At 45.4% G+C, this 24,812-nt stretch overlaps 1 protein-coding gene and 1 long non-coding RNA gene across 5 annotated transcripts in view; one reads left to right on the forward strand and one right to left on the reverse strand.

Annotated features, from left to right (window-relative positions):
* Window positions 1–6,738, forward strand: part of DPYSL2 (dihydropyrimidinase like 2) — a 136,187-nt gene extending 129,449 nt beyond the window's left edge. For 3 of the 4 annotated variants that reach the window (XM_032288577.1, XM_032288578.1, XM_032288579.1), the window contains exons 12-14: window positions 1,036–1,215; window positions 1,980–2,145; window positions 4,235–6,738. In XM_032288577.1, the coding sequence (XP_032144468.1) occupies window positions 1,036–1,215; window positions 1,980–2,145; window positions 4,235–4,326 (438 nt within the window). In that variant the 3' untranslated portion in view covers window positions 4,327–6,738. The remainder of the gene's footprint in view (window positions 1–1,035; window positions 1,216–1,979; window positions 2,146–4,234) is intronic. The other variant, XM_032288580.1, reaches the window with a different exon arrangement.
* Window positions 1–24,812, reverse strand: LOC116558526. Its single transcript, XR_004272039.1, has 4 exons — window positions 24,802–24,812; window positions 11,727–11,735; window positions 3,420–3,425; window positions 1–135 (listed from the first exon to the last, which is right to left on the reverse strand). It is a non-coding gene; the product is annotated as an uncharacterized LOC116558526 (long non-coding RNA).

Consider the following 24,812-nt stretch of genomic DNA (forward strand, 5'->3'; position numbering starts at 1 on the left):
TTCCCCGTGACTTCTTTGAGACTCAGAGTAATGCACTGACAGCCCTCGTGGCTGTTTTCACTGAAGATTGTATGCGGGGCGTTGTGCATTTCCATGCCCGTTGTGGGCTGCTTAGTCGGCTGAGGCTGCTCCATGCTACCAGCCACTGCATGGCGTGAGCACAGTTCCCTGTTTACAGGCCAGCTCCCTGAGTGCTGATAACCTGGTCTCAACTTGCCCAGAAGCCCAGGGTGCTTTCTATGGTTGGAGCCACCTATGAATCCTCCAGTCCAGACTCAGCCACAGCCATTGGTCCCCGTGAACCAAGCAGGCAGGAAGAAGCGGGAGGCATTTGGGATCCGGGAAGGAGCCCTGGGCGAGCCGAAGCTGCAGGATGTAGTTTTTGATGGCAGGGTGCAGTGACCCCTGTTTTCTGTTGCTTCATTACCAACCGCAGACTCACATCCATATGGAGACCCCACATATTTTCCAAGAGGGCACACAGATGTGTCTCTGTTTTACCCTGGAAAACTTGAAACCAGAAGGATAGCTCCATTGTTCGGGAAATTAACTAGCCCTCAATCATTTTATCAGAGGCATGTCTCTTCAGTGACCACAATCCTTTCATTTAGGGACTTCAGTTTAACCACACCGCCAACAGATTGGAAAATCGGGCTAGCCAGTGGGAAAACCTACTTGTGGATGGCTCATTTCTAGATTAAATTTAGAACTTGGTCAGAGAGGGCCTTTGGAATTCAGCTGGAATGGTGGAGTTGGTGGGAACACAGTCCCTGTTAATAGGAGGAATCATTTTCTCTATATTTGTGTAGCATTGACAAACATGCACCCTTTCCATACAGTTATTCTGTTCAATTATTTTTCTAATTTGGAGAGGTAGGAAAAGTTATTCAATATTCTAGATAGGGAAATGGAGACACAACAAGTAAGTGCCTCCTGGGGTGCTGGGGGTGCCCAGTCGGGACAGGACCCCAGTCTCTGGGTCTCTCTTTTGTCCACGTGGAGTCTGTTCTCGAGTTTACTGTGCCCTCTTCCCAGTCTCTCGAGTATAACATCTTTGAAGGCATGGAGTGCCGCGGCTCCCCGCTGGTGGTCATCAGCCAGGGCAAGATTGTCCTGGAGGACGGCACCCTGCATGTCACCGAAGGCTCTGGACGCTACATTCCCCGGAAGCCCTTCCCTGACTTTGTTTACAAGCGTATCAAGGCAAGGAGCAGGGTGAGTAATTTTGTTCTGATGAATTTTTGTTTTTTAATTCATGAATTAAGTTCAAGGCCACAGATCTTTATTAAGCACCTTGAGACAGAGTATTAGGATGAGTACAGTGGATTCCAGGAATAAGAGGGACCCTGAGTTTTTTTATTCCTGGTAGGAATAAAAGGAGTTGGGCGTGTCCACAGACAGCCCTAGCAAAGTCTGATCATGGTATATGCTATGATGAGGCGTGTGGAGTGAGGGCCAAAAGGAGGAAGCCGCTGCCGCAGCTGGGGAGAGCGTCATGGGGAGAGGACATTTTGAGTTGGGCTTTGAAGGTTAAGTAGGAGTTTGTCAAGTCAAAGAGGGGAGAGGAGGGAATTTGATAGAGTGTCATGAGCACAGAAAATGTACAGTGTATTCAGGGCATGTGAGGCAGGAAAGAGATGGAGCTATAAGGGAATTAAAGGGAGAATGTGACTGGAAAGAAAGTTTGGGGCCAGATCTTGAACATGATACCAGATCCTCCTCACAGCATGTTTAGGGGGTTCTTACAGGGTTTAAAGTTGAAGTTCCTTGAGGGGAGTTTTTATAGAGTTAACCAGTTACTGGACCTTGTGGGGAGCTTTGGCCTGGCAGGGTGGGAGCTGGCCCCACACCACGCCTGTCCACCTGTCTGTAGGGAGCACCCTCCATCCCTAGAGCTCACAGGCACATCCTCCTTCCAGGAGGGTTTCTAGAGAGGTGTCCTCTGTGGCCTGAGCTGGGGGGACTCTTGTGTTTTGCAGCTGGCTGAGCTGAGAGGGGTCCCTCGTGGCCTGTACGACGGACCCGTGTGTGAAGTGTCTGTGACGCCCAAGACAGTCACTCCAGCCTCCTCCGCCAAGACATCTCCTGCCAAGCAGCAGGCCCCACCTGTCCGCAACCTGCACCAGTCTGGATTCAGTTTGTCTGGTAGGGTTGGGGCTTGGGGAGGGCCCAGTTCTGCAGGGCCAGCTCACTGGTGCTGGGGAGGCTACAACTGCATTTGGAAAGGACACAGAAATGGAAGTGACTAATATTCCCGTTCCTCTCGAAGGGAGAAATACAGTGGGACTCACATCACTGGAGATGTGTTTTCTTTTTTGAGATATGGTCTTGCTCTGTCACCCAGGCTGGGGTGCAATGGTGTGATCTTAGCTCACTGCAACCTCCACCTCCCGGTTCAGGTGATTCTCATGCCTCAGCCTTCCAAGTAGCTGGGATTACAGGCATGTGCCAACATGCCTGGCTAATTTTTGTATTTTAGTAGAGATGGGCTATTACCATGTTGCCTAGGCTGGTCTTGAACTCCTAACCTTAGGTGATCTACCCACCACGACCTCCCAAACTGCTGGGATTACAGGCATGAGCTATCGCACCCAGCCAAGGGTTCAGATTTTTAAATTTCCCTATTTGAAACTTCCTTCCCATCCTTCATTTGGCCCATGACTAGAGCATTTCACTCTTCCAGCTCCCTGGGCCACAGATTCCTATGGCTTGTTAAAGAATTCATTAAATCAGAGAGAATTTTTTTTTTTTTTTTGAGACTGAGTCTTGCTCCGTCACCCAGGCTGGAATGCAGTGGCATGATCTCAGCTCACAGCAACCCCTGCCTCCCTGGTTCAAGCAATTCTCCTGCCTCAGCCTCCCAAGTAGCTAGGATTACAGGCTCACACCACCACGCCCAGCTAATTTTTGTATTTTTAGTAGAGACTGGGTTTTACTATGTTGGCCAGGCTGTTCTCAAACTCCTGACCTTGTGATCCACCTGCCTCAGTTTCCCAGGGTGCTGGGATTACAGGCAGGAGCCACCATACCCAGCCAAGAATTTTTGTTGTTGTTAGATGTATGGGTTTTTAGAAAATTACCTATGTACCATATATGGGTTACCAATTTACAAAACATGAAAAAATAATGAACTTTAGTTTGTTTTAAGTAAAATGTGTATAATCATGTCAGTGTTATCTGATCCCTCCAGGCTGTTTGAATGTAAGGTGCCATTGTTCTTCCTACTTGTGATTGTATGTGTAAGGTTAGGGGACTAGCATGCCAGAGAGGGATGTGTCCTTGGAAGAGCCACAGCCAATGTGGCTAGTCAGAACAGGGAACAGGACAGAGTCTGAGAGGTAGTAATATTTTATATACAGTTTTACTTTCTCCAGTAATAGATACAGCAGCCTTTATACAGTCTCTCATTCTTTGGCTACCTGAGGCTCACCTCCTTTTTGAAAAGTTTATAATTTTTATTTTGAGAGATAGAATACTATCTTACTGTGTCACTGAGCACCCAGGCTAGAATACATTGGTGCAGTCACAGCTAACTGCAGCCTCAACCTCCTGTGCTCAAGTGATCCTCCCAGCTCAGCCTCCCCTGTAGCTGGTACTACAGGCTTGCACCACCATGCCTGACTAATTTTTTATTTTTATTTTTTGTTAGAGATAGGATCTCACTGTGTTGCCTAGGCTGTTTTCAAACTCCTAGAGTCAAGTGATCCGCCCAGCTCAGCCTCCCAAAGTGCTGTTCATCAGATTCCAGGCATGAGCCACCATGCCCGGCCTCCATCTCCTTTCTGTACTCTAAACTGCAGTGAGGTTTTAAGAGAAGAACAGGAATGCGAGGCCAGGCAGGGTGGCTCACACCTGTGATCCCAGCACTTCGGGAGGCAGAGGTGGGAGGATTGCCTGAGCCCCCAGGAGTTTGAGACCAGCCTGGGCAATATACCGAGACCCCACTTTACAAAAAATTAAAAAATTAGCTAGATGTGGGGGTGCATGGTTGTGGTCCCAGCTTCTCGAGGGGGATGCTGAGTGGGAGCATGGCTTAAGCCCGGGAGGTGGAGGCTGTGGTGAGCTGTGATGGCGCCACTGCACTCCCGTCTGGAAAACAGAGCAAGACCCTGTGTCCAAAGCAGAGAATGCAACTAGCACATTTCCTCTTGAGCTGTGAGATTTTACCTGCAAGCAGGAGCTTCTGTGAGTGTCCTGGCCCCTCACCCGCTGCTCTCCCCTCCTCTCCCTCCAGGCGCTCAGATTGATGACAACATTCCCCGCCGCACCACCCAGCGTATTGTGGCGCCCCCCGGCGGCCGTGCCAACATCACCAGCCTGGGCTAGAGCTCCTGGGCTGCGCCGTCCACTGGGGACCGGGGATGGGACACCTGAGGACATTCTGAGACTTCTTCCTTCTTCTTTTTTTTTTTTTTTTTTTTTTTAAGAGCCTGTGATAGTTACTGTGGAGCAGCCAGTTCATGGGGTCCCCCTTGGGGCTCTGCACCCCATCTCTCACCGGGAGTTACTGATTTTGCTCACACTTCCCTACACACCTCGAGTATCACACCCAAGCCTACCCACCAAGCTCATACACGGAACCACACCCAGCACTCTGACATGTGAACAAAGCAGCCCCCAGTGAGGGTCTTCCTTACCCTCAACCTCCTAGAGTCCGTTAGCATCTTCCTTTTCATGGGGGGAGGGAAGATAAAGTGAATTGCCCAGAGCTGCCTTTTTTTTTTCCTTTTTAAAAAATTTTTAAGAAGTTTTCTTCATGGGGCTGGGGAGGGGCTGGGGATGGGGGAGTCTTCTTTTTTTTTTTTTTTTAATACTAAATTGGAACGTTTAATTCCATATTAATACAAGGGGTTTGAACTGGACATCCTAATGATGCAATTACGTCATCACCCAGCTCATTCCGGGTGGTTGGCAAACTCACCGTGTCCGTCCTGAGAGGCTCCAACATGCCCACATCGCCATTCTGTAGTCTCCAGGGTCAGCTGTGGATAAAGGGGCAGGCTTGCTTTACTGGCCTAGATTTTGCTGCAGATTAAATCTTTTGAGGATTCCCTTTTGCCCTCTTTTACCGTTTTTCTGCGTGCTCTCACTCTCCTCCAGCTCTTTAATTCGTGAATATTTTCGTGTTTGTCTCTTTCTCTGTTTCCTCCAGCCCTTGTCTTGAAGACAGTGTTTTCCTCCCCTTCCCGTTATCTTTTCATTGTGGTCAATGGGTCCACCCAAAGAATTTGAACCTTTGCCATTGCAAGCGTAGTGCTTTGTCATCCCAGTCCGTGTGGGACTGGGTGCTACCCACCTGCCATCATGAGGATGTGTGCTAGAGTCTGGGACCCTGCCAAGTGCAGGGATGGGCCATGCTGTCTCACCCACACTACCACATGTGGAACCGCAGACAGGGCCCAGAAGTGTAGAAGGCTGAGGCTGCAGAACCTGAGAGATTTTCCTCTGTGCAGCAATATCTGGCTAAAGTCACGGTCAGACCTAAACACCGAACCCCACCAACCAAGTGAGCCAACCAAGGTCACCAGTTCAGAAGTGCTAAGCTCGCAGGAGTCTGACTCAAGGGCCTGCTGTTTCCTGGGTAAATATCTTTTGAGATTCTAGAACACATGGGAACTTTTTATTTTTGGGGAAAAACCACATTTTCTTCTCGTCCAATTATTTCGAAAGACACACTACATAGAGGCTCTACAAACTCAAACAATCCTTGGGGAACTTAAAGTCCATTCTCCTTTGCAAGAGGAGAAATCTGTTTTATGAACAATAGGTCAGATCAGAACTGTTTTGGGAGGAAACCTGAGAAATTAACCACAGGGCCCCCTTAGAGACAGACCACAGGCGCTGTCACATCTCCATCCTCCCCCCTCCTCTTCTGTCACCTGTCCCCCTAGCTGGCTCCTTTGTGCCCATCCCTGTTCTTGCTGACCTGTGTTGCATCGTCTTCCAAACGTGTTTACAGGTTCTCTTAAGCAATGTTGTGTTTGCAAGCTTTTGTACAAACCAAATCTGCTCTTTGTAAAGCATTAACATCACCAAGTAGGTCATTCCATCACCACCCTTGTCTCTCTACACATTTTGCCGTTGGGGTTCTGGTTGGGGTTTTAGGTTTTTTTGTTGTTATTTGTTAAAGGTAAATTGCACTTTTAAAAAAATAATTGGTTGACTTAATATATTTGCTTTTTTCTCACCTACACTTAGAGGAAATTTGAAAAAGTTGGAAAAAAATTTTTTGTTTCAATTCTCAGAAACACTTGCAGCTCTAGTATTCACTTGGGTCTTCCTGTTTTTCCTGTACCGGGTCATGGTGATTTTTGGTTGTTTTGGTTGTTTTCTTAAAAAACAATTTAAAACCTGAAGATTTCTGCAGGCTGTGTAAGCATGTTTACCTGTTGGCTTGCTTTGTGTGTCTGTTAAATGAATGTCATATGTAAATGCTAAAATAAATCGACAGTGTCTCAGAACTGAGTAACTGCAGTGACTTGATGCTCTAAAACAGTGTAGGATTTAAGAATAGATGGTTTTTAATCTTTGAAATTGTGATTGTGACCCATGAGTGGAGGAACTTTCAGTTCTAAAGCTGATAAAGTGTGTAGCCAGAAGAGTACTTTTTTTTTTTGTAACCACTGTCTCAATGGCAAAATAATTATGGTAAAAGACAAGTCTCGTGTTTATTATTCCTTAAGAACTCTGTGTTATATTACCATGGAACGCCTAATAAAGCAAAATGTGGTTGTTTCAGGGGTGTGTCTGTATTGAGATGTTGGGGAGGTGGCTGCTTGGCTGGGGCCTCCAGCCAGACTTCCCCTCCAGAAGCATTCACGGAGCCCTCTGCTTCAGTTTGGTGAATATACCAATTCAAGAGTTTTCACTCCACGTCACAGGCTGCTATGTCCAGGCCACAGGACTCTAATTCTAAGTAAAGATGTAGCCTGTGGCTGCGTGGCAAGCCAAGTGTCAGAGATTCACAGACTCCATCCTGGGGAGGCCCCCACGATCAACCTGCACACCACAGTTTGAAACTGGGAATCGGGAGGGACCATATACTTGAGTGTGGGTGATCCCTCTGGGCTCTCAGCTTCCTTCCAGCTTGTTTACCCTGGAAAATCCTCCAGCATGAAAGATAAGAGACAGGTGTGTTGACCCTTAGCCAAACCTCAGTCCAGAAGCTTGTGGGAGACCAGGATATAAAGGCTTGGTCTGACACTCTCATGCAAGTGTCAAGAATGCACTTTGGCCAGGAGCCCCGCCCACCCCAGCTGGCCAGATGCTTGGTTTCCATGGTTACCCTGATAACTGGCACAGTATTGATTCTGAGAACAATGAATGAAGAGTGTGTGTGCCTTGGGCCCACCAGGCATAGGGTTCATAGGGTTGATGAAGTCATTTTTTTCCCCCTTCCTCCTCTTTTCCCTCTCTCCTCCCCTCTTTTTTGAGACAAGGTTCCATCCTGTTGCCCAGGCTTCAGTGCACTGGCGTGTTCTTGGGCTCACTGTAGCCTCCCTCCCTTGGGCTCAAGTGATCCTCCCACTTCAGCCTCCTGAGCAGCTGGGACTACAGTTGCATACCACTATGCTCAGCAATTTTTAAATTTTTTGGTGTTTTTTTGTAGAGACAGGGATCCACCATATTGCCCAGGCTGGGTTTGAATGCCTGGGCTCAAACAGTTCACCCACCTCGGCCTCCCAGAGTGCTGGGATTATAGGTCTGAGCCACTGCACCTAGCCCGTTTGTTTTCTGTCCAGCCCTGTCCAAACAGGATTTGAGGTGACTTATAAAAATATATACGCAGTGCCACAGTTTATAAATAGAGTGTTTGGGTGAACGGAAAATAAGAGCAAGAAAAATAAGATAAGGCCCCGGTGGGGTGAGGGTGGCGCCTACCAGGAGGCTGTAGACTCACTGGGGAGCACGGCATGTCCTGGCAACACGTACACAAAAGGGCAGCATGGCCACCTCCAACACTTACAGTGACCAGCAGGTAAAGGAGATACGTGAGTCTTTCAAAAGGAATCCAGCAAGTCCTGGGGTCTCCCTGGCAACTGCAGTGTTGGACATGGGGCTGGCTCCTACCTGCCTGTCACTGGCACTGCAGGCTGATGGCAGAGCACTGTGAACCACTCAAATAAGGTCCGTCCACAAGAAAGGGACAAAAAGTCTCGCCTTAACACTTATGAGACCTGGGACAAGAGTGAACATGAAGCATGTCCAGGCCCACAGCCCATCCTCCTGCTATTCTCATACTGACTTCATCACACACCAAGCCGGGCCTCACGCCCGTGCCTGCAGACCCTGCAGCCCACGTGCCCAGGCTCTGCCCAAGCCCAGCAAACAGTTGCCCTGTGAGGTGTCCATAGCAGCTGGGAGGTCTTCCCTTCAAAGAACAGAGCCAGCACAGAGGCTCTCATGTCTCTTGGAGCCTGGACCCAAATACTGAAGCTGGCCTGAAGGGCTCTGGTTGGTCACATCTCATGGACCCTTTGGAACTCCTGGCCTCAAGTGGTCCACCTGCCTCAGCCTCCCAAAGTGCTGGGATTACAGGTGTGAGCCACTGCACCCAGCCTCACCTCTTACCTTTTATTACGGAGTCCAGCGGTCAATGAGGAAAGCACGGGATGCTAGTTCAGGACTGCACCATCTCTCACCTGCATCCAGGACTCCATCTATTGGGAGAACAAGGAGGAACTATGAGAATTCATGCCCAGGCCCAACTGCCTAGGGGCAGGGAGAAGGGCTCTGAGCCCGATCCTCTACTCTGACCACTTTTCTTGCCCACTCCCTCCCACTGTGCCTGCTTTTTTTTTTTTTTTTTTTAGGGACTCTTTCTCCACCCCGGAGTGCAGTGGCACAATCTCAGCTCACTGCAACCTCCCCCTCCCGGGTTCAAGCGATTCTCCTGCCTCAGCCTCCCAAGTAGCTGGGACTACAGGCATGCATCACCATGCCCAGCCAATTTTTGTATTTTTAGTAGAGATGGGATTTCACCATATTGGTCAGGATGGTCTTGATCTCAACCTTGAGATCCATCTGCCTTGGCCTCCCCAAGTGCTGGCATTACAGGTGTGAGCCGTCACGCCCAGCCCTGTACCCACTTTTGATGTCCTGCACCATCCGTCTCTTGTCCTCTTGGTTTTCTGGCCATGAGCCTCCCCCTGGCCTGTCCTCCGCACCCCACCAGGACCCTGTGCAGGTGCCTCAACTCTCTCCCAAGTTCCCTCAGTTTCCTTGAGCCCACATCTTCCTGCTGAGAAATCATGGGGTGAACCTGACTTGGTCCCCCAAACTCAGCCTGCCCTGCCTGATTTGGTCACTTGCATATTGTTACTTTTTTTCCCCAGGTGACTGAAGGCCACAATGCAGATCGCTGGAACTGAACCCTCACTGGCTTCCTCAAGGATAACATTTATATGACACCACGGTAACGGCCACTTAAGTTGTTTTTCAGGAATCTGGGGCTGCTCCTGTCCAGTTCAAACCAGCTGAAATCACCTACTGACCCTTCAACTGGGCTTGCGCAAGTGCCCAACAGGTGGCTTTTTGATGTCAGGACAGAAACTCCATCCTCAGATATGCTAATGCCGCCACTTCCTTCCTTCCCTCCCTACCTCCCTCCCCTCCCTCTTTCCTTTCCCTTTTCCTTTCCTTTCCTTTCTTTTTCTGAGGCAGAGTTTCACTCTTGCTGCCCAGGCTAGAGTGCAGTGGTGCGATCTCGGCTCACTGCAACCTCGACCTCCCGGGTTCAAGCAATTCTCCTGCCTCACCCTCCCGAGTAGATGGGATTACAAGTGCCCACCACCACGCCTGGCTATTTTTTTTTTTTTTTTTTTTTTTTTTTTTTTTTTAAGTAGAAATGGGTTTCACCACATTGCTAGGCTGGTCTCGAACTCCTGATGTCAGGTGATCCGCCCACCTTGGCCTCCCAAAGTGTTGGGACGACAAACGTGAGCCACCGCGCCAGGCTACAGCGCCACCATTTTCTAAACATACATTCAGTGAAGTGCCGTGAACCCAACCACATTTGTGCAGGGCACTAATAATTTCATCTCCCCGACTATCAATTCCTCTGGCCACGCCTTAAACCATCCCACTTTGCTAACCCACACATAACCTTATGCCTTATCTTGAGGAGGCAGATTTGAGAGTTGCTCTCCCGCCTCTTGACTGGGCTGGCTTGTGAATAAATGTTTTCTTCTTTGCCAAAGCTGCTGTCACAGTGATTGGTTTACTGCTCAAGGGCAGAATTAACCTGGTCAGCTGTACCTGTAGAGCCACCCTGGCAGCCATAGTAGGTTGCAGCTCCTGCCTGCTCTGTCTTAATCCAGAGCACCAACTCCAAAGGACAGGGACAGCCCGTACAGTGAAGGGCATTCTGACTCTTGCTTGATTACTCCATGGTGCTAGACCATGAGGAATCAGAATTCATGACCCAGCCCCAGTGTCTGGCCTCTCTCCAGACCATGGCTGGGATTTTGTAAGGCCCAGTGCCACTGTGCAAAGGGGCTCTGGAAATCCAGTGATTGCACTGTCTTCTTTGCTCAGTTGTCACTACGCATTGTCCCACGGGGCATTTGTCCTCCTCTTTGTTCCTTCCCCTCGACAAAACCTCCTACTCTGAAGCTCTAGATGTGTGTTTAGTGATCAATAAATGCACTCGTATTGTTCAATAAACTCCCATCTTCGCTGACCATTCTTTCCCACCTCTTTGCCTTAAAAACACCCTCATCTTTTCTAAGACATAATTTTGTCCTCAGACCTCTCAGTGGAGGTTTCTCTGCAATCTCACTATCCACATTCTTCAGGGCAGGGGAGGGTGATGTGTTGCTCAAGCCTCCAGCCTTCCTTTGTCCTCTGCCGTCAGGTTACACCAATCTCACACCCTGCACCCGGATGTTAGCTACTGACCTCGGGACAGCTGCTTCTCATTCATGGGAGACTTTGCTATCAAACCATGGCACAGGTTTCCCCTCCACAATGCCTCTCATCATCAGTAGAAGTTATTACTACCTCAATACCAGCCAGGCACAGTGGCTCATACTTGTAATCCCAGCACTTTGGGAGGCCAAGGCGGGCAGATCACGAGGTCTGGAGTTCGAGATCAGCCTGGCCAACACAGTAAAACCCTGTCTCTATTAAAAATACAAAAATTAGCTGGGCGTGGTGGCAGGCGCCTGTAATCCCAGCTACTCGGGAGGCTGAGGAAGGAGAATTGCTTGAATCCGGGAGGCAAAGGTTGCAGTGAGCCAAGATCACGCCACTGCACTCCAGCCTGGGTGACAGAGCGAAACTCCATCTCAAAAAAAAAAAAAACCAAAACAAAACTTCAATACCTATTAAAGGGTGGATCACCCCATCAGCAGCCTTTCAGTGCTGTGATGCATTCTCTACGCAGTCTCAGCTTTGACACCCTGGGCTGTTTAATTCTCTGAGACGTTCTATTTGCTGGAAACACACATGCAGGCACCTCACTCTCTGTCAATCCTCCGGTCCTGTTGGGTTTGATTGTTCGGACACTTGCATTATGTCTGTGCTCCGGCAGCCCCAGGAGCTCTTGTCACTGTCCCCTCTGTCTTCCACCTGCTCACAGCTTCCTTCCTCCTGTCTTCCCTTTCTGCTGTCCTTGGATTCCATGGGATATCGTTTCATTCACTCTCTTACCAACAGCCCAGTCCTTGGCCCTTTGTCCTTTCACTGTCTCTTATTTGTCAAACGGCGTCATAGATGAACCCAACCATTCTCCACTCTAGCTTGGGCATGAACCAGAGTCCGCCTGAGGAAATGGCAGAACTTGGCAGGTTGTTCTCATGACAAATTTATGGTCACTGACTTCAGCTAAACACTGTGCCCTGAACACATCCCAGGAAGAATCCTACTGTGTTATCTTCATAGGCTGCGATTCTACTTTCTATATATATTTGTTGTTGTTGTTTTGAGACAGAATCTCACTCTGTCCCCCAGGCTAGAGTGCAGTCATGTGATCTTGGCTCAGTGCAACCTCTGCCACCCAGGTTCAAGCGATTCCCTGCCTCAGCCTTCTGAGTAGCTGGGATTACAGGCACCCGCCATTACGCCCAGCTAGTTTTTGTATTTTTAGGAGAGATGGGGTTTCAGCATCTTAGCCAGGCTTGTGTTGAACTCCTGACCTTGTGATCCACCCGCCTAGGCCTCCCAAAGTGCTGAGATTACAGGCTTGAGCCATGACGCCCAGTGCTACTTTCTGTATTTTGAATCTGTGCCTTCTTTTCCTCATGTCTCCCTCAGGAGATGTCCTTGTCTCCCACTTCACGAGGAAGACATACACCACCAAGCAGAAACATCTTCGATACCCCTCCACCAGGGATAAAACTATCTGCAGTGACACCCACCCAACCTGTCCTCCTCTCCACTTCCACCTTTTATCCAAGTCACAGCCTCTACCTGTGCCAGCTGCTCCCACCTTCTCAGAAAAATTTCTTATGTGTATCTTCAGTCCATTCAACCTTGTCTCTACTGGCTCCTGGCTAATTTTATCAACATGTAAGCATCTTTGAAAATCTTTTTTTAAAAGATTTTTTATTTTTACAAAAAGCTCTCTCTTAACTCTGTGATTATTATTTTTTCCTCTTCTTCAGACCTAGCTTTCATGGATGGGGTGTTTATATTCACTGGGTCCATTTTTTCATCTCCTGTTTACCACTTCACCTAATCAAATCCTGAATGATCACAAAATGACCTTCCTGTTACAAAATCCAAGAAACTTTTTTCATCTTTTCGTTACCTGGCCTTTCAGGGGCATTTGGTGCAGCCGGCTTCCTTTTTTTTTTTTTTTTTCTATTTTCACATCACTGGTCGTACTCTCTCTCTGATGATCAGTCAGTGTTCTTTGCCAACCCTTTCCTCTCTAGTAAACTCAGTATTTGGAGTCCTTTGGGGCACTGTCCTTTAGCCCTTCTATTTTACTTTAGTTTACATCTCTTCCTAAGCAATTTCTTCTATGTTCACAGCTCTTTTCATCTGCGTGAATGACTCCCAAGTCATTGTCACTATGTGATAATGACCTCTCTCTCAAGGTCAAATCCATATATTTCCAATTGCTACTCAAACCTCAGTTGCGTGCTTTATGGTCACCCCAAAAACATGAAATATTTAACTCTTTGTCTTCCTTCCTTACTATTATGGTTCTTTCTGCTCCCCTGCTGTTACTTTCAACTACCATTTTCTAGATAACTAAAGAATCTCTTAAATGGTTTTATTGTACCCATTTCTGTTTAATTTTTTTTTTTTTTGAGAAGGAGGCTTGCTCTGTTGCCCAGGCTGCAGTGCAATGGCGTGATCTCGGCTCACTGCAACCTCTGCATCCTGGGTTCAAGCCATTCTCCTGCCTCAGCCTTCAAGGCAGCTGGGATTACAGGCATGTGCCACTATACCAAGCTAATTTTTTCTTTTTTTCCTTTTTTTTGTATTTTCAGTAGAGATGGGATTTCACTATGCTGGCCAGGCTGGTCTTCAACTCCTGACCTCAAGTGATCTGCCTGCCTTGGCCTCCCAAAGTGCTAGGATTACAGATGTGAGCCACTGCACCGGGCCTGTTTTAATTTTTGTTGGTTGAGGTATAAAGACAAAACATTGTGCAGAGTTAAGGATACCATACAATGAACTTTCTAGACGTATGTACCCATGTAAACAGTATCCCAATTAAGACATAAAACATTTCCATTATCTCATAAGTTCCTTGTATGTTTTTCCAGTCAATCTCTGCCACAATAATTCTAGATCCATTGTGGGATAACCAGTTTTCTGCTTTCTAGCGCCATAGTTTAGCTTTGTCTATTCTAGACTTAGCAGTTTATCTTTTCACCATGTAAATTCCAGCTCAGGAGTCTCCTCTCCCTGTGTGTCTTTTCTCTAAGTGCTAACCATGACCCTGGCTCCTTCCATTCTCAGAAACCACTGTCATCACCACATGGCCTTCAGCATTACCAGAAGAGGAAGAGAAAGAGGTATTTTAGGACAGGTTTGGAAACATGTTCATCATTTTTGCTTATATCCCATTGGTTAGAACTCACTTCATGATCCACCTACAGGCAAATGACTTGGGAAATACAGGCTTCCTTGCAGCCCAGGAGGACAACAAAATTGCCTGGTTCACACTGAGGATTGTTTCCATCACAATAGAGGAGGGTGATTTCCCAAGGGAAAGTTGGTGTGAAAGACCTGTCAGAGGCATTTGAACCAGAAAGACCCCATCTTGAATAGGGGCTGGGTAAAATGAGGATGAGACCTACTGGGCTGCATTCCCAAGAGGCATTCTACGTCACAGGTTGAGACAGGACACTGGCACAAGGTACAGTTTACAAAGACCTTGATGATGAAAGGATGTGGTAAAGAAGCCAGCCAAAACCCACCAAAACCAAGATGGCAACGAAAGTGACCTCTGGTCGTATTTACTGCTCATTATATGCTAATTATGATGCATTAGCATGCTAGAAGACACTCCCACCAGTGCCATGACCGTTTACAAATGCCATGGCAACAACAGGAAGTTACCCTCTATGCTCTAAAAGGGGGAGGAATCCTCAGTTGTGAGAATTGCCCACCCCTTTCTCGGAAAACTCATGAATAATCCTTCCCTTGGTTAGCATATAATCAAAGAATATAAAAATAAAAATAGCCAACCAGTAGCCCTCAGGGCTGCTCTGCCTATGGAATAACCATTCTTTATTCCTTTACTTTCTTTCACTTTACTCTGTGGACTCTCTCCGAATTCTCTCTTGCGAGAGGTCCAAGAACCCTCTCTTGGAGTCTGGATCAGGACTCCTGTCCTAACAGGACCACTGATAGAAGGCATCCCAGAGAATAATAAAGAAAATCTTGCATGAGTTGTATTTATCATCAGCTGACTCAGTAAGACGGAGTTACTTCTTAAAATAGATTGAGGCTGTGAAGACATTTGTGGGCAGGGTTATACATCTTTGTATATTTCCACCTCAGCACGTACGGATGCTGGGCAGGAAAACACGACTGATGTCACTACCTTTGTACCTGCCAGGTAGGCTCTTCCTGCCTGCAGCACAAAGACCACAGCATTGCAGCAGAGAGTTTAGTTAATGAAAGGCTGGCCACATGGAAGCAGGAGCTAGAAAGAAGTTATTCAGGCAGATATTGAGGGTAAAAGAGTCCTTGGCAGGGCTTCCTTTCTAACAAAAAGCAGCCCAATAAATTATTTTTCCCTAATTAAAAGTAACCTGAAAAATTGAGCTGCAAATGCAAATAAGCAAGCTGGAAGTTTGCATGAGGGAATGTCGGCAGCTGCGTCAATAGAAAAGGGCTACCTGGTGCAGAGAGAACGGAGATCACATCATTGCACGCTAGCGTAGGGGACAGGGTGAGACTGTCTCAAAAAAAAAAAAAAAATGCTGGGTGCGGTGGCTCACGCCTGTAATCCCAACACTTTGGGTGGATCACAAGGTCAGGAGTTCAAGACCAGCCTGGCCAAGATGGTGAAACCCCATCTCCACTAAAAAAAAAAAAATTAGCTGGGCTTGGTGGCCGGCACCTGTAATCCCAGCTACTTCAGCGGCTGAGGCAGAGAACTGCTTGAACCTGGGAGGTGGAGGTTGCAGTGAGTCAAGATCATGCTACTGTACTCCAGCCTGGGCAAAAGAGCGAGACTCCATCTCAAAAAAAAAAAAAAAAAAAAAAAAGAAAAAGGCTACCTATGAGCCAGGTATAGGTATATCCAACTTGGAGGTTCCATCTTCCCTTTTCTTTGTTACCACGTATAAGTAAAGAGGGAGGCAACATGGCACCGGCCAGGTAGAGAATCCCTATGTTTAATAAAAGATTAGGGTGGGGGCAGCTAGCTTTTCTCACCCTATGCAAATGGCACACCTAACCCAAATCAGTTCTTCGGAGCCCTATGCAAATAGCACACGCGGTCCAACCAATCTTTCATGCCCTATGTAATTCAGACACCACCTCCTCAAGCTCATCTATAAAACCTCCTGCATTTCACCAAGGGCTGGAAAACTCATTGAGGATCCCTCTCTGCAGCAGAGAGAGAGAGAGTCTCTTTCTTTCGCCTATTAAACTTCTGCTCTGGGCTGGGCATGATGGCTCATACCTATGATCCCAGCACTTTGGGAGGCCAGGGCAGGCAGATCACAAGGTCAGGAGATCAAGACCATCCTAGCCAACATGGTGAAACGCTGTCTCTACTAAAAAAAATTTGAGGATGAAGGTATGTCTGGACCTGCTGCTCATTCCCTGATGAACTGATACTGGTAGTGCATATATCAGTTTATAATGACTCATTTGCAAATCTCATCTGGGGCTACTTACTGAAATGTTATAAAGTTCAAAGAGGGCTACTCCACTGGGATTATTATTGCTTTTTCTCTCTCTCATTCCCTGTTATCCATCTTCCCTTCCACACCTCACCCTGCCATGTGGGTTCCAGCTAATCCCAATTAAGTCCCAAATTCTGTCCTTTAGGTCCTTATTTAGAAAAATAGTCGGGGAGGGAGAATCAAGATGGCTGAATAGCAACAGCTCTGGATTGCAGTTCCCAGTAAAAACGCAGAGGGTGAGTGATCACCGCATTTCCAAATGAATTTTTACTGCCCACAGACCAGGAGATTCCCAAGTGGAAAAGCCCCCCAAGTGGAAAACTTCCCCAACCTAGCAAGGCAGGCCAATATTCAAGTCCAGGAAATACCAAGAACACCACAAAGATATTCCTCAAGAAGAGCAACTCCAAGGCACGGAATTGTCAGATTCACCAGGGTTGATATGAAGAAAGAAATGCTAAGGGCAGCCAGAGAGAAAGGTCCGGTTACCCACAAAGGGAAGCCCATCAGATTCACAGCAGATCTCTCAGCAGAAACCCTCCAAACCAAAAGAGAGTGGGGGCCAATATTCAACATCCTTAAAGAAAATAACTTTCAACCTAGGATTTCATATCCAGCCAAACTAAGCTTCATAAGCAAAGGAGAAAATAAAATCCTTTAAGAACAAGCAATTGCTCAGAGATTTCAACACCACTAGGCCTGCTTTACAAGAGTTCCTGAAAGAAGCACTAAACATAGAAAGGAACAACCAGTACCAGCCACTCCAAAAATGTATCAAATGATAAAGAGCATCGACAAAATGAAGAAACCGTGTCAACTAATGGGCAACACAAACAACTAGCATCAAAATGGCAGGATCAAATCCACACATAACAATATTAACCCTAAATGTAAATGGGCTAAATGCCCCGATCAAAAGAGACAGGCAAATTGGATAAAAAGCCAAAATCCATCCGTGTGCTGTATCCAGGAAACCCATGTCACATGCAAGGATACACAAAGGTTCAAAATAAAAAGATGAAGATCTACCAAGCAAATGGAGAGCAAAAAAAAGCAGAGTTGAAATCCTAGTCTCTGATAAAATAGACTTTAAACCAACAAAGATCCAAAGAGACAAAGAAGGGCATTACATAATTGTAAAAGGATCAATGCAACAAGAAGAGCTAATGATCTTAAATATATATGCACCCAATACAGGAGCACCCAGGTACATAAAGCAAGTTCTTAATGACCTACAAAGAGACTTAGACTCCGACATAATAGTAGGAGACTTTAACACTCCACTGTCAATATTAGACAGATCAATGAGACAGAAAATTAACAGGGATATCCAAGACTTGAACTCAGACCTGGACCAAGCAAACCCAATAGACATTTACAGAACTCTCCACCGCAAATCCATAGAATATACATTCTTCTCAGCACCACATCACACCTACTCTAAAATTGACCACGTAAGTGGAAGTAAATCACTCCTCAGCAAATACAAAAGAATGGAAATCATAACAGTCTCTCAGACCACAGTGCAATCAAATTAGAACTCAGAATTCAGAAACTAACTCAGAACTGCACAATTTCATGGAAACTGAACAACTGGCTCTTGAATGTTGACTGGATATATAATGAAATGAAGGCAGAAATAAAGATGTTCTTCGAAACCAACAAGAATGAAGACACAACATACCAGAATATGTGGGACACATTTAAAACAGTGTCTAGAGGGAAATTTATAGCAATAAATGTCCACATGAGAAGCAAGAAAAGATCAAAAATTGACACCCTATCGTCAATATTAAAAGAGCTAGTGGAGCAAGATCAAAAATCTCAAAAGCTAGCAGAAGACAAGAAATAACTAAGATCAGAGCCAAACTGATGGAGATAGAGTCACAAAAAACCCTTCAAAAAATTAATAAATCCAGGAGCTTATTTTTTGAAAAGATCAATAAAATAGACCACTAGCCAGATTAATAGAAAGAGAATAATCAAACAGATGCAATAAAAAACGATAAAGGGGATATCACCACAGATTCCAGAGAAATACAAACCACCCTCAGAGATTACTACAAACAACTCTATGCATATAAACTAGTAAACCTGGAAGAAATGGATAAATTCCTGGACACTTGCACCCTCCCAAGCCTAAACAAGGAAGAAGTTGAAACCTTGAATAAACCAATAACAAGGGCTGAATTGAGGCAGCAATCAATAGCCTACCAACCAAAAAAAGTCTGTATATATGTATATATACATACATACATATGTATGTATATGTGTGTGTATATACACACGCATACATATGTATGCGTGTGTATATACACACATGCATACATATGTATGCATGCATGTGTGTATATACACACGCATACATATGTACGTATATATACACACGCATATACACACATACATATGTATATATGCATGATGTATGTATATATGCATGTGTATGTATGCACATATATCCATATATTTATGTATGCATGCGTATATATGTAGATACACACACATGTATATACAGATATGAACATACATGTACATATATGTACACATATATACACGTGTACATGCATGCATCTATGTGTATGTACATAAACACATATATACATACATATATACATGTATATACTCATGTATATATGTATTACATATATGTATGATATGTAGGTATATATATGTATATATGTAATACATATTACGTGTGTGTATATACACATACATACATATATACATATATACATATATATCCTTTTATATACACATACATACATATGTATGTATATGTGTGTGTGTGTCTGTGTGTGTGTGTATAAAAGAAAAAAAGGAAAATAGTCCTTGGCCTGGTTGCCTTTAAATGTTTAATTCCACTTTCACAAGGAGCCCTGTCTGCTCTGGCCCTTTTCCTCCTAGATGACAGAAGTTAGGATAATATGGTGACGTAATTAACGATAGTCTTGGTTGACAGATCATTTTTTGGGTAGTTTGGAATGACATCTATGAAAAGCTTATCTCTGGTGGCTTAGCTTAGTTTGTCCACTAGGTGGCAGCAGTGCACAAGCTGTGGGAGACCAAGTTCTCTAGAGGACAAAATGCAATGTCCGTCCCTAAGAAAGAAGAGTACAGAATGCAGTATCTTTCCTAAGGAAGCACTCCGTCAGCTGTAGCAGGATGGGGACCTGCATTACATCCATGAGGAGACTCTGAGTTGAGAGAGTTACATATTAATACATAATGATGTGTAGATTTAGCAAGAGGCACTAAAATAGTTAATTATTAGGGGTCAAAATCTCAGATCCCCTTTTTAAGTAAATTGGTTTTCCTGATAGAGGCGCCCTGTGTTCCGGTAGGGTTTGTGTGCAGAGCTGATTGCAAGGAGATGCAGGCTTGCTGGGGCTTCTGTAGAACGGGACTGTGCTGGAGTGGGCTGTGTACAGGGTGTGATACCACGGCTGCAGGGAGCTCACTTGCAGGTGTCTGCTGGAATAAATTGGGTGCAGGAAGACTGTGAGTTATTGTCACAGGAAGGCTGTGTGTCCTGGACCATGAAGAACGGCAGGCTTGTAGCTTATTTGCTTCTTTTTGCTTTCCCCTGCTCCCAGCAGCCTGTTTCCCTAATTAGGACTTCACAGTTTGCAGTGCTGTCAAATTAGCTAACCAGATACAATGGGAATCAGGTTCTCATTCTCTCTTGTGGCCTGTTTTGGGACTTCATGTTGAAATCCTGTCGTCAGAACCTCTCTCTCTGTCCCTCTCTATTTCTCTCTTTCTCTCTCTCTCTCTGTCAACAGACACTGTAAATTACCAGTGACTGGTCAATTGCCACTATTCTTTGTCTCCTTCCCTCCTGTCCCTGAGTTTGGCTCTCTTACCCAAGCCTGGCTTTCATATGACACTGGATATATGGAGAATGAGGCTCTGCACTGTCACTGCATTTCTGTTATCTCTGTCTTATCAGCATTGTCATTAACTATAAACCACAAGGGCTCAAGGGATCCTCCTGCCTCAGCCTCCTGAGTAGCTTCGATTACAGGTATTCTGATACCTGAAATAGGTAATACATTAGCTGCCTATATGCTATTCATGCCAATTCATTTGTCTGTAGTAATTAAGGCCTAGCACCTTAGGTGAATGAAACATAGGCCAAATAAGCTTTTAAAATAACCATTTAAAATAAAACAAGTTTTATTAGTTGGGTCGTTTATTACTATCAATTTTCCAAAGTTTTAAAAGTGTTCTGGATTCAAGTTTCTACTGGAGAAATGCCTTTTGAGTTAAATATAGGGAAAGCATTCCATCTTTTAGTGTTAGTAGGATGTTAGCTATAAATTTTTTGTAGCTAAGCTTTATAATAGGTTGAAGAAGTTCCTGTCTCTTCATGGTTTACTGAGAGTTGCCATTTTTCAAAATTGTGAATGAGGGGAGTCAAGATGCCCGAAGAGACACAACTCTGGTGCACAACACCCAGTGAGAGAGAGACAGAAATCCAGAGAGCTCCTAGCTCCAACTGAGGTACCAGGTGCATTTCAGCGGGTCTGGTGGTCTGGTCCGATGGTGAGCAAAGCCCAGGCAGGGCAGACTGAAGTGGGGAGGGGTGCCGCTTCACCCAGAAAGGGCATGTGACTGGTGAGTCAGAGGCTCCCCCTCTGGCACTCTGGTACAGATAGAGTGTTTCCCCCAAAGCCTCAGCAATACACAGAACAGGGGATCTTTGCCAGTCAAGTGCTGGGAATAACAAGTGCAGAGTTGAATAATAACAGGACGATGTCCTGGATTGGCGCACAGATCTAAGCAAAGGCATAAGCCCATGAGCAGGCAGGGAGAGCCTGTGGACTGAGCTATTGCCCACCCCACACCACCTGGAGAGAGAGGGAGCTGAAATCGGGGAGATGGGTGGTGCAGCTGGGTGATTCCCTACCCTCCCCCACAAGCCCCAGAGGGCTGAAGCACTAACTCTAGCGGGTTACACAGCCAGTGCCATAGTCTGAGGTGAACCCTGAATGATCCAGCCCTGTGGAGGAAACACAACCCACCATTAAAGAGGCGGGGCTAGGCTTCATGTTTTAATAGAAAACACAGGAAGCCTACTTAGCAACGGGTCAGTGTTCTTGACCACCCAGCAGTGCATCCAGGTCAGCGGAAGAGGCAGGCCTAATCTCCCAGTGTAAACAAAAAAGACACCGGAAGCTTACCTAGTAACCTGAAGGAGTCCCTAGAAACCCAGTATCGCCTCCACAGGCAGACAAGCAACCTCATCAAGCAGCTCCCTGAAATCACAGGCAGGTAAATCCAAAAGATGGGAAAAAACCAGAACAAAAAAGATGAAACCATCAAAGACCAGAACACCTCTTCTCCTTCAAGTGATCACAACTCCTCAACAACACAGGAACACTACTTGACCAAGGAGTGCAACCAATTGACAGAAACAGGCTTCAGAAGGTGGATAATAACAAACTTTTCTGAGCTAAAGGAATACGTCCTAACTCAATGTAAAGAAACCAAAAACGCTGAAGAAAGGTTAGACGAAATGCTAACTAGAATAACCAGCTTAGAGAAGAACATAAATGACTTGATGGAGTCGAAAAACACAGCAGGAGAACTAAGTGAAGCAAACACAAGTTTCAATAGCCGAATCGATCAAGCAGAAGAAAGGATATCAGAGATTGAAGACCAACACAATGAAATAAAAAGAGAAGGCAAGACAAGAGAAAAAAGAGTGAAAAGAAATGAACAAAGCCTCCAAGAAATATGGAATTATGTGGAAAGACCTAATCTATGCTTGATTGGTGTACCTTAATATGACAGGGAGAAAGAATCCAAGCTGGAAAACACACTCCAGGATATTATCCAGAACTTCCCAAGCCTAGAAAAGCAGTCCAACATTCAAATCCAAGAAATACAGAGAACTTCACAAAGATATTCCTCAAGAAGAGCAACCCCAAGGCACATAATCGTCAGATTCACCAGGGTTGAAATGAAGAAAAAAATGCTAAGAGCAACCAGAGAGAAAGGTCAGGTCACCCACAGAGGGAAGCCAGTCAGATTCACAGCAGGTCTCTCAGCAGAAACCCTACAAGCCAGAAGAGAGTGGGGGCCAATATTCAATATCCTTATAGAAAAGAACTTTCAACCCAGAATCTCATATCCAGCCAAACTAAGCTTCATAAGTGAAGGAGAAATAAAATCCTTTTGGACAAGCAATTACTGAGAGATTTCATCACCACCAGACCCGCCCTACAAGAGCTCCTGAAAGAAACACAAAGCACAGAAAGGAACAAGTACCAGCCACTGCAAAAGCACACCAAATGGCAAAGACCAAAAATGCAATGAAGAAAACGAGTCAGCTAATGGGCAGGAAAACCAGCCAGTAACTAAATGGCAGGATCAAATTCACACATAACAATAATTGAATGTAAATGGCCTAAATGCCCCAATCAAAAGATACACACTGGCAAACTGCATAAAAAGTCAAGACCCATTGGTGTGCTGTATTCAGGAAACTCATTTCACATACAAAGACACACATAGACTCAAAATAAAGGGATGGAAGAATATTTACCAAGCAAATGGAGAACAAAAAAAAGCAGGAGTTGCAATCCTAGTCTCTGATAAAATATACTTTAAACCAACCAAGATCAAAAGAGACAAAGAAGGGCATTTCATAATGGTAAAAGGATCAATCCAACAGGAAGAGCTAACTATCCTAAATATATACCCACTTAACACAGGAGCACCCAGATACATAAAGCAAGATCTTAATGACATAAATCGAGATTTAGACTCCCACACAATGATAGTGTGAGACTTCAACACTCCACTGTCAATATTAGACAGATCAATGAGACAGAAAATTAACAAGGACATCCAGGACTTGAATGCAGAGCTGGACCAAGCAGACCTAATAGACATATACAGAACACCCCAACCCAAATTCACAGAATATACATTTTTTTCAGCACCACACTGCACTTACTCTAAAATTGACCACATCATTGGAAGCAAATCACTCCTCAGCAAATGCAGAAGAAGGGAAATCATAACAGTCTATCACACCACAGCACATTCAGATTATAACCCAGGATTAAGAAACACACTCAGATCTGCACAACCACTTGGAAACTGAACGACCTGCTTCTCAGTGTCGACTGGATAAACAATGAAATGAAGGCAGAAAGAAAGATGTTCTTCAAAATTAAAAACTTACCAGAATCTCTGGGACACCTTAAAACAGTGTCGAGAGGGAAATTTATATCAAAAACTGCCCACATGAGAAACAAGGAAAGATCAAAATTGATACCCTATCATCAAAATTGAAAGAGCTAGAGGAGGAAGATAAAAAAAAACTCAAAGGCCAGGCGCGGTGGCTCACGTTTGTAATCCCAGCACTTTGGGAGGCCGAGACGGGTGGATCACGAGGTCAAGAGATCGAGACCATCCTAGTCAACATGGTGAAACCCCGTCTCTACTAAAAATACAAAAATTAGCTGGGCATGGTGGCGCATGGCTGTAGTCCCACCTACTTGGGAGGCTGAGGCAGGAGAATTGCTTGAACCCAGGAGGCGGAGGTTGCGGTGAGCCGAGATCGCGCCATTGCACTCCAGCCTGGGTAACAAGAGCGAAACTCCGTCTCAAAAAAAAAAAAAAAAAAAAAAAAAAAAAACTCAAAAGCTAGCAGAAGACAAGAAATAGCTAAGATCAGAGCTGAACTGAAGGAGACAGAGACACAAAAACTCTTCAAAAAAATCAATAAATCCAGGAGCTGGATTTTTGAAAAGATCAACAAAATAGACCATCAGCCAGATTAATAAAAAAGAAAAGACAGAAAAATCAAATAGCTGCAATAAAAAATGATAAAGGGGATATCACCACAGATTCCACAGAAATACAAACTACCATCAGAGATTACTACAAACAGCTCTGTGCACATAAACCAGTAAACCGGGAAGAAATGGATAAAGTCCTGGACACTTGTACTCTACTAAGACTAAACCAGGAGCAAACTGAAACCCTGAATAGACCAATAACAAGGGCTGAAGTCGAGGCAGCAATCAATAGCCTACCAACCAAAAGAAGTCCAGCTCCAGACAGGCTCACAGCTGAATTCTACCAGATGTACAAAGAGGAGCTGGTTCCATTCCTTCTGAAGCTGTATCAAACAATACAAAAAGAGGGAATCCTCCCTAACTCATTTTATGAGACCAACATCATCCTGATACCAACCAGGCAGGGACTCAACTAAAAAAGAAAACTTGGCCGGGCGCGGTGGCTCAAGCCTGTAATCCCAGCACATTGGAAGGCCGAGGCGGGTGGATCACGAGGTCAAGAGATTGAGACCATCCTGGTCAACATGGTGAAACCCCGTGTCTACTAAAAATATAAAAATTAGCTGGGCATGGTGGCGTGTGCCTGTAGTCCCAGCTACTTGGGAGGCTGAGGCAGGAGAATTGCTTGAACCCAGGAGGTGGAGGTTGCAGTGAGCCAAGATCACGCCATTGCACT

The sequence above is a fragment of the Sapajus apella genome, unplaced genomic scaffold, assembly GCF_009761245.1.
Source record: "Sapajus apella isolate SASKATOON/1434 unplaced genomic scaffold, GSC_monkey_1.0 scaffold21, whole genome shotgun sequence".
NCBI lineage: Eukaryota > Metazoa > Chordata > Mammalia > Primates > Cebidae > Sapajus > Sapajus apella.